The 10,372-nt window shown below is 32.0% G+C and overlaps 1 protein-coding gene across 1 annotated transcript; it reads left to right on the top strand.

Annotated features, from left to right (window-relative positions):
- The first annotated feature begins 3,298 nt into the window (after positions 1-3,298).
- Positions 3,299-4,278, top strand: LOC134722787 (uncharacterized). Its single transcript, XM_063586415.1, has 3 exons — positions 3,299-3,602; positions 3,751-4,007; positions 4,237-4,278. Exons 1-3 carry the CDS (start codon positions 3,356-3,358, stop codon positions 4,276-4,278), a joined length of 546 nt encoding a protein of 181 aa, XP_063442485.1. The 5' UTR covers positions 3,299-3,355.
- The last annotated feature ends 6,094 nt before the right edge of the window (positions 4,279-10,372 follow it).

Here is a 10,372-nt window from a genome sequence, read left to right as displayed (position 1 = left end):
ACTTTTCCTTACTTGGTCACCGTACTATTGGGTTTCAAACCGAAAGAGAGAAATCTAGAATCTGCTTTAATTTTGGTAAATGACCTTTAAGAGCTACTGAAGTATTAAATGAAAAGAAAAAAATGGTGTAACGGGTCAAAATATTTCACCATGTATTGAACCAAAAAAAAACCAAAGGATTCCGAGCACTTTCTCAAATTTCTAAACCTCACTTAAGTACATCCTTATGCCTAGAGATAGACAAACCTTAGTGTTTCGAATAAATCAAAAAATACTGGACTAATCAAATAATACGCTTAAAAAGAATTTTTACTTATTTTAAGTAGGAAACAACTAGATAAGACTACAAGACATTTTAATAAAAAGATATATCTTAAATGGACTGTCAGACATACTAGTTGAAACATCTAATTGTCTCCGTAAGTCTCAAGGATAACCTGTGGGACATTCTTGTATACGACAGCATTGTCCTTGTGGTGCTGGGTTCCAGTGACAAATGTCAGGAAGCAAATATGTAGGACACCTGAAATGGAATAAAAGTACATGAAATACTATATTTGTAAATACTCATGTTCTGTTGATATGTTTGAGCCATGGCCGTTTTTCGACATCTGAGTTTGAATGTTCCTTTGGCATGTTCGGCTCTCTTTAAAGCAGAATATAACCCATATATAGCAGGAGATCTAATTTGTATAGCCCAATTGTCAGTTTACATTAATTGTTCTTTTTTTCCTCGTGCTACTGAAGATTCGACCCTTCTATTATACTATTTGTAAGTAATTTACTTTCATCTTTTAATACACCATTTTCTACATTATAAAATGCCTGTACTCAGTCAGGAATGTGCCAGTTGTTATTCATTCCTTTGAAGTATTTGAGCTTTTAATTTTGCCATTTGATTAGGGAATTTCCGTTTTGCATTTTCCTCGGAGTTCAGTTTTTTTGTGATTTTACTTTTTTGTAAAGTAAATAAAATAAATATAACAAAACCAAAAGAAACTTCAAGACAAATTCACTAAGAAGTTGTTATCAAAACTGACAAAATCCAACGCTTTCAATCAAGATTAACAAAAAACGTAATATAAAGAAAAGTATCATTTTTCCAAGGCACACTCAAATGAAAAGTACCGAGAGAGGACAATTTTAACCAAAGTGTATAATATATCACCTAATAATGGATAAAAAAAGAATATCAAGCAATATCCACTACAACGAAAGCCAGTACAGCATGAAATTTGATATTAATAACTTAAAGATAACTGCATTGACATGAAGAAAAGTCTTTTATGAGATTCAAAAATAAGTAAATGTTTGTTGGCTTTATACATCGTTATGTCGGTACAAAGTTCAATGACAAATTAAAAATTGTGTTAAGCCGTGTTCACATTGACCTAAACTCTGTGTTGTGTTAGTGTATCTCACACATAAACAAAACACAATTACGTTTCCATTGATAAAACTCAATGTTTACATGTAGTGTCAATAATGTTTTGTCTACATGCAGTCGATAGTCGATGTAGGCCTTGTGTAGGTTAAGTGTACACAAAACTAGCCATTCAAAACTTTAATTTCCCCATGTATATATAAAAAAGAAACGATTTTTATATAAATTGATACTTATAACACTTATTATTATAAAGTTCTTTACAAAATATTTGTCTAAACTTGATATATTTATTTGTTATAAAAACACTTTACGTAGCCTTATTAACTCATCCATCATCATTGCCTAACACATAATTCATTTGAAAAGGTCTTCCCGAATCGACTGGACGTACACACTGACAGAAATATTTGCCACTGGTCGCAAACAACGATTCACTCATAAATGCATAAATGAAAAAGGACGAGGTTAATTTTTGTGTAGTATCTCAGATCAAACAAAAAGTACAATAAGAAATAAAAAAAAAAAAATAAATACCCCCCTCCCTTTGCCAACACTTGTCTATACCATTTGAAAAGAACAGAAAAGATAGAAATGTAGTGATCCTTAACATCGCAATTCTTTTTCTTCGTCGGTTAGCACGCTGATACAGCCTACGTTTTTAATGCCTAATCGAGACATCTTTAAACTAGTGCAAATCATCCAAAATGTCTTTCTTAAAGGAGCAACCATTTTACTTAAAAAAAAAGTGGTGAGGGGAGGGATTCTAAGTCAAATTTTTTTCTCGCGCGAAAGTTTATATATTTATTTTTTGATTGTACCAATTTAATATTTAAGACTTTAATGTATGGGGAAACTTTGGATTCAGAATATTGTTCATTCTAATCGTCTTTATGACTCGATTTGTTTTTAATCAAAAGTGTGGAAAAATCTATCCCCCTTTTTTAAGTGAAATGGTCGTTCCCTTACTGTTAGAAAAGCTTGAACAATTTGAATTCGGATCTACGTAATGAACATTTAAATGACATATTGGTTTACAAGTGTGGACAAATCTTATGTACATGTAGCTAAACAAGGTGTATAGATGTCAACAAAGTTAATGTGAAACTAGTGTACATTACATTAAACCAAACTTAAACATGTTTACTCACGGCGTTTGGTGTGAACACGGCCTAAAGCCTCAGTCACACTGTCACGTTTCGACAGCTAGGTTTTAGTACGTGTAGAAATGCTACGTTTCATGGCATTTTTTTGTCATTTTTAACGGTCCGTACGTTTAACTAGGTTTACGCCACGTTTTGATACGTTCTTCTACGTATTGTTTCGTTTTGTTACGATTTGCTAGTTTTTTTTTATAACTACAAGGGGTACGTTCTACTAGGTTTTAATACGCTTCAGTACGTATAAACTACGTTTTACTACGGTTTACTACGTTTCACTACGTATTACTAGGGTTTAGTACGTTTCTAAATCGGTTCAAGTACGCTTTTGCACGATTTCCTACGATTTAGCAAGTTTATTGCACGCAGTATCACGTGTCACTACGCTGTGATCACTTATCATGAAACGGCATCATTATTCAATAAAATTTAGAAAAGACAGAGATGCAAAGAGGGAGCAGAGTAACTAAAACAAATCTGTAGACATTAATAGAGGTACACTTTATAATTATTAATACATCTGTCATTGTAATTAAATTATTTTGTTCCCATTTTATGGTCTAAAAATTTAGATTTTTTGTACTCAAAAGAAAGATTTTATTGTTTTTTCTTTCAGATAAGATTTTTGTTGAGTGGATACATGAATCATGAAAAAACATTTAAAGCTTTGGTTAGAACATTGTCAATGCTTTCCCTTTTATAATAATTGCTCTTTTTACAAATTCTACTGCACATTGTCCGTTTTAAATCCAATTTTCCTCTTACCGGTATTTGATTTATCTTTTAGTGTGTTTCAAACCAGACCGTTCTGATGAGGACCAGAGGCAGAGGAAGGGGTCGTGGTGGGCGTGGCAGAGGCCGCATAGTTAGTGTGGCGCCTGAGACTGAAACAACTAATACACAAGAAACAAATGAGCAAACACAAAATAGTGATACTGAACAGCCAGCTAATACCAATAAAGAGAAGCGCAAAAGAAGCAAGCCATTAGAAATACCACAAGAAAAGCAGGATGAGGTGGCAGATTGGTATAGAGAAAACGAACCTCTATACAACAAAGGTACATGTATTTATTTGCTATAATTTAAAATATTAATACGGAGAATAAATGTCAAAAGATGTTAACCCCACCAGTAGACATAGATAAACTTACAGCATGGTCTTTATATTTAAAAATCAATGTGACCGATTTTTTTCTTCTCTTTCAGCTCATTATCAGTACAAAGATACTGCTCTCAAAAATACACGATGGCAAGCAAAAGCTAATGAGCTAGGGGTAGAGGATTGGAAGACTCTCATGACATGGGTTGAGTCAATGAGATCTCAGCTCGGAAGACTGACACGAGAAGGCAATAAATCTGGTTCAGGCAGAAAAGATGACACTCAAAGAGACAAATGGATCAAAGAAAAATTTGGCTTCTTGGGTCCACATATTGCCAGAATAGAAACCAGAGGAGGAATAAACGTGTGCAATACAGTTTTCTATTACTTAATATTTCAGTTCACTTTTTTTACCTTTTATTGTTATTTCCTTTGTTGAATTCCCGTACCTTTTTTCTTTTTCTAAATGATACTTAATGTTCTGATTCTACGAAATTCATTTTACAGCTGTTTCATTTCAAACGTTTGACTTTATCTCGATATATCTTGTACGAATACATAAATAATGTTCCGATTATGTCTGAATATTTCAGCTGAAAGAAATACGTGGTTTGATTATACGTAGAAGAAGGTAATCATGCGTAGTAATACGCATCGATACGTAATAATGCCTAGAATAACGTGATGAAACCTATTAATGCGTACCATGAAGCGTAATATACCGTACAAAAACCTAATGCAACGTGGCAGATACGTACTTAAACGTAATAACACCTAGTGATTATAATCAAATACGTTTTAGAACGTATCAGGTACGTTTCTAATACGCATTTCTACGTTCCTTCTACGTTTTACTGCGCTTTTCTACGTTAGTACTACGTTTTCTTTTTTAGTCACGTTTGTATTGTGCAGACCAATACAAACGGCACCGATCACGTATCAATCTACGCATAACTACGTATATAGCCGTTTATATCGATACGATTCACTACGGATATTGCCGTTTCGCTACGTTTTGAAAACGTAGCAAAACGGGATAGCCGAAACGTGACAGTGTGACTGGGGCTTTAGTAATTAAAATCAGCATGTTACCAGTGTAAAAAAATATGAATCGAAGCATAAAAAAGAAGAAAAATATACAACAAAACTGGATTTAATACAGGAACAGTTTCTGGAATCATGTTTGTTTATTCATAATTATTATTAAGACTGGTATTCCTTCGTTTTTTATAACTGCTTTAATCTGAATTGATTTTAAGAAAATAACCATACTGTAAAACTAAAGTTTTTGCTAAGATGGGTAAAATTACTGTACTAAATGTAACTGAATTTTATATTCCAATCACGCATTTGGTTATAATTGAGGATTTGCTTTTGTAATTTACACAAGTATTCAGCCCGAAACTAAAACTCTTTCCAAAAAAAGGGTATTAGACCTTCAATATATAATGCATGGCGTATAAAAGTGTTTTTTTCCAAGGTTTTATATGCATGTATAGTCTAAAAAAATGTAAGCTGAATTCTATGATTGCCTAAAAAAGGTGGTTATCCAGTTTTCAAAGTGCCTTTCTTGGTTACCATAGAATCATATTCAAAACAGTGTAGCTGTGGCCATTGGTTGACAACCTTAAATTATCCCATTGACTGGGGCAGATTATGTGAACGTTTGTCTGTAACGACCACTTCTCACTACTTACTTATTATAGAATTTAAACTGTGGAGTCAGCAAAGACGAAAAATTAATCAGGAATAACTTTATGTTTTGATTTATATTATTGATACAAATCAAAACATCGTGTTATTCCTGATGAGTTTTTCTAATTACTTTATTTAGGTGTTGAAAACCTTTTGTGATCCCACAGTTTAAGTGTCTTTAACACAGTACATAGTGAGCAGTGGTCGTTACAGACAAACGTTCACACAATCTGCCCCAGTCAATGGGATAATTTAAGGTCGTCAATCAATGGCCACAGCTACACTGTTTTGACTATGATTCTAAATGTTTTAGTAGAACAGTCCTTCTTTTGACATATAAAAAAAGAATAATACGTAAATTTAATCTAAAAAAAGTCCTTTTGACTTATGATTCACAGTTATTTCTGTCATGAATTCCTAATTTAAAATATAAGCTTGAAATAGGGGAAACACACTTACACTTGCCAACATTTGTATTCACCAATCATGGCATTTTTACAGACACATTCAAATTTACAACCATCAAACCAGCGTTCATCCTGCTTATACGTCTTACCATCATAACTACATGCGCCTGAAAGTAACGAATTTTCAAATTGTTATATAATCGATTATTTTTATAAAATATATACCGTTTTGTATACCAGTAACATTGTTAGATCATGTTGCACTCTGTTTAAACGGATGATGCAATTTACAGATTTATTCTCATAACTTGATATTATAGGGTTATTGCATGAATATTGGGGAATATTGCATGTCCCGAGTAGAATTTTATATTGCACGAGCTTGCGAGTGCAATATATGTTCTCCGCGGGATACTATTCCCCAATATTCATGCAATAACCCTTTTATTGTATAGCAATATAATATTTGAAAGTGAAAAATTGGTTTAACCCCTTCCCATTCAGGCATTTCAGACCTTTACTTATCGAAAAGACACTATCGAAGTTTAAATGAATACTGCATTCGCATCAATGGTTATACACATGTCATGTTGGGCTCAAATGAAAGATAATTAATGAAATATTTCAGAAAATTAAGTTTAGAGATAATTCGTCATTTTTTGGTCACGTGGTTTATTTCCAAAAGTCACGTGACTGTTGGCCAAAAAGTGAAAAAATACGAAATCCTTGGACAAAAAGTCATGCAGAGACATATTGGTGGGCTAATAGGGTCAGGTTTTGGTGGAAACACAATGCCTCGAGTCTGTTGAAGCCATAAAAGTTATCATAGTGGAATAAATAGACGCATAATGTGCTATAGGCATTGAAATATAGTTGTCCGTAACATTCAAAATAACTGATTTCAGACACCATTATTGTCTGATTTCAAACTTGGACCCTAATTATTGGTCTAATTCGTTTTCAATCAATCAGCAACTTAAACTTTGTTTTTACAAGTGAAAATTCATTGATTTACCAATGCTAGCTTGATCTGGGACACCCTTGACCGAGCTGGAAGGAGCCAAGGGGGTAAAAATTGGGGGGGGGGGGGGGGCAATTCGGCACACACATTCTTTGAAAAAAATTTCTTTGGTTTTCTTTTTGAAATTGAAAGTAAAGTTAAGTTAAGTTACATTTAATATAGGAAATAAGTTTTCCAACTCCGGCAGTGAGATTCGAACCCTCAATCTTAGCGCCTTGGGATAGATCATCGTACCCCTGCGCCACTGGCATTGTAATGAAATTATTGAAATTTAAGTACTTAAGTCGACTACTACGGAAGAAATTCAACAAAAAAAAAATAATATAAAGATTCTCACCCAGTTTGTTTTCCTTTTGGAATTATGAGTTCTGATGATAATTTTTTGTTGCCAAATGCATGATTTTTACGCAAATCTAGGAGGAATCCACTCTTTACAATGTAATTTTTTCATTGAAATATACATGTTCCTTTATTAAAAAAAAAGTGTTTTCAACTTTATCATACCCCAACACTTACGAAACTATGTTTTGTTACATCTATATCAACTTTGGAAATTTTTTTTAGAATATTTAAGTGGTTTTTGTCACTTTTCTCATAATATCTCTAAGAAATGACTTCGAATTTTTAGCGCATTTCAAGTTTGTGAGTGCGCTTCTACTCTAAAAATTACATTTGCAACTAGTGTACAAGTTAGAACTATTACTTTAATACTATTCTTCAAAAACTCACTGCACAGTTATTGAGAAAAGTCATAACTCCTCTTAAAAGAGCAGTTTTCTTAGCCCTTCTTTTTGAGAATTTTCCTCAAAATTCGACGAAAAATAAATGGTTTTTACAGAAGAATTACACATCAGTAAGAGGCGACTCATTTATTAACTAATAACGAAAGAGTTTTGCTGCGCATTAAATCGCATTGCTGGTTATCTGAGGATTAATTTGAGCCCTTAACCACATCTGTACGTCAGCAAATGGCTATGGAACCAGTCTAAATGCCCCAAAAAAATCTTGAAATTGGCTTCACCGGTAAGCTGTACCGGTGTGAATGGGAAGGGGTTAAACTGAGGCTTTATCGTTGATGACGTCATGCATTTTGAAGATTTATTGCAATAGTGCAATAATGGAATTTATTGCACGCTAACATTTTGTTACTTTCTGTGGGAAATATTATATTGCTATACAATAAAGGCTTTTCCTAAATGACAAATCATCGGACAGGTGATTGTCTGAGTGTTATTTTGTTACTTGATATCAAAAGGGGACAGTAAGGTTTTTCTGGAAAATTTTGATTTTTTTATGATAAATTGAATAAAATATATATTTTTTGAATTTTTCTTTAGAAACAAAAAGTGTATGAATGAAAAATGTTTTACAAGCCATTTGGAAATAAAGTCACCTATCGCTTCTTTTTGAATCTATAATTAAAATGTTTTTAGTGATCTGTATGTCGAAAAAAGAGGATACAACTTTTTTAGTTTTGTTAGTAATCAAATGAAAAATCATAACAGATATTTTATCATACACTTCCAAATATGTCAATATTTTCAGCAATGTGGTGTCGCCTATAAAAAACAGAAATATTGGTAACCTGTTTTCTAGCAATTTTTGAAATTGAAATAACCATATCTCGGTAAAAAAAAAAAAAATCCTTCAGGTTTAGTGTTTCTTGATCCCTTTTCCTATTTTTTTTTAATTCAAAATATTTAATAAAATTATGAATAGAGAAATATAATGTTTTCACCTGGGAAAAAATAACGAACTATGAATTCTGGATGACAGCATTTTAACCCAAAAACGGATAGAATTCGTGGACATCTGCAATAGAAAATAAATTCAATGACTTAATTAATACTCACTATGTATCTTGGATATTGCACTTAAATTTTTTGAGTGATTCCATAGCATCAAAAAAATAAAAATATATAAATCTGTTTTGTTCAATTTCATGTGGCACTACCTGACAAAATTGATATATTTACAATCAATAGATTTTATCAAGATTGTTTACATTTATAGGTTTGCAACTCATGTTTTTTTTATGTAACTGTCTCATACGACTACAACAACACAAAAAGAAGAAAATTCATGGACTTTTTTTTTTATTATTTCAAAGGTCTAAGCATATTTCAAACAGAAATGAAATTACTTTGCAAATTGAATGATTTAATTTTTAAAATCCTTAAAATCACTTAAAAAATGTCTAGTCTATAAATAATATTGAACACAAAACATTCCCTTTGGCAAATGATTAGGAGACATATCTATCAATATTGCAGTCGCATTAGAATTAGTATGACGTCCATTATCACTGAACTAGTATACATATTTGTTAACGGGCCAGCTGAAGGACGCCTCTTGGTGCGATAGTTTCCCTCTACATCAAAGACCCATTTGTGGCTTCGGCTATTGTTTGCACTATGGTCGAGTTGTTGTCGCTTTGATACATTCTCCATTGCAATTCTCAATTTTACTTACAAATCTATACAGTTGAAGCGACCATTGTCACAAGTACAGTTCTTGTCACATCCATTCGTCCATTGATACCCATGGGGGTACTTAGTTCCATTAAATGTACAATCTTTAACTACAATACATTCAAAATATACTTAATACCATTAAATGAAGAATCTGTAGCTACAATACATTCAAAATAAACTTAGTTCCAATAAATGTACAATCTTTAGCTACAAATTACATTCAAAATATACTTAATACCATTAAATGTAGAATCTGTAGCTACAATACATTCAAAATAAACTTAGTTCCATTACATGTAGAATCTGTAGCTACAATACATTCAAAATAAACTTAGTTCCATTAAATGTGCAATCTTTAGCTACAAATTACATTCAAAATATGCTTAGTACAATTAAATGTACAATATTTAGCTACAAATTACATTCAAAATATACTTAGTACCATTAAATGTAGAATCTGTAGCTACAATACATTCAAAATATACTAGTTCCATTAAATGTACAACCTCAAGTTTCTAAAAAAAAAAACTTGACAATATAATACTACCAAATTCAAGTAGAAAATGATATTAGCATTTTGTAAAATATGTTAGAGGATATATTGCACGTAAGAAATACGCATAAAAAAATATCATTTTTTACTGAAAGACGCATAAAGTAAAATATCTTATTATGACAATTTTAAGTAAAAGAATCAACATGTAAATGTTTAAGGAAAACTTCGCAAAAAAAAAAAAAAAATGATATTATATTCATCATGTACATAAAAGCACAAATTCAAAAATATAACAGTTTTTTTTCCTGCTAGATAAGAGATCATTTATCTGATGATAAGGATGAGAACCATGTTTATGTTAAGTAAATCCCAATTCACACTGTCACATTTTACTACGTTTTAAAATGCTACGTTTCATCTTCGTTTTAAGCAAAATTGTCCCGATATTTTGAAAGCTAGGTTTTACTAGGTTTGTGCTACGTTTCTGTCACGTTTTGTTATGTATTGATCCACGTTTCAACCAACACGCATTATGCGTTTTGATACGTAGTTAGCAATTTTCGATAACTTTCGTTGTTGAATTTCAAAACATACAGGGTAGGTCACGTTTTGAAGAAAGGATCACTTCGTTTCGAT

Source organism: Mytilus trossulus, chromosome 6 (genome assembly GCF_036588685.1).
Source record: "Mytilus trossulus isolate FHL-02 chromosome 6, PNRI_Mtr1.1.1.hap1, whole genome shotgun sequence".
Lineage (NCBI taxonomy): Eukaryota > Metazoa > Mollusca > Bivalvia > Mytilida > Mytilidae > Mytilus > Mytilus trossulus.
This window is presented reverse-complemented; position numbering and strand designations above follow the sequence as displayed.

What these genes read in the sequence shown, in the direction of transcription:
- LOC134722787 (XM_063586415.1), top strand. Translation starts at nt 3,356, where the DNA reads ATGAGGACCAGAGGCAGAGGAAGGGGTCGTGGTGGGCGTGGCAGAGGC. An exon ending in CGAACCTCTATACAACAAAG is followed by an intron (nt 3,603 to 3,750) that starts GTACATGTATTT and finishes CTTCTCTTTCAG; the next exon opens with CTCATTATCAGTACAAAGAT. An exon ending in AAACCAGAGGAGGAATAAAC is followed by an intron (nt 4,008 to 4,236) that starts GTGTGCAATACA and finishes TGAATATTTCAG; the next exon opens with CTGAAAGAAATACGTGGTTT.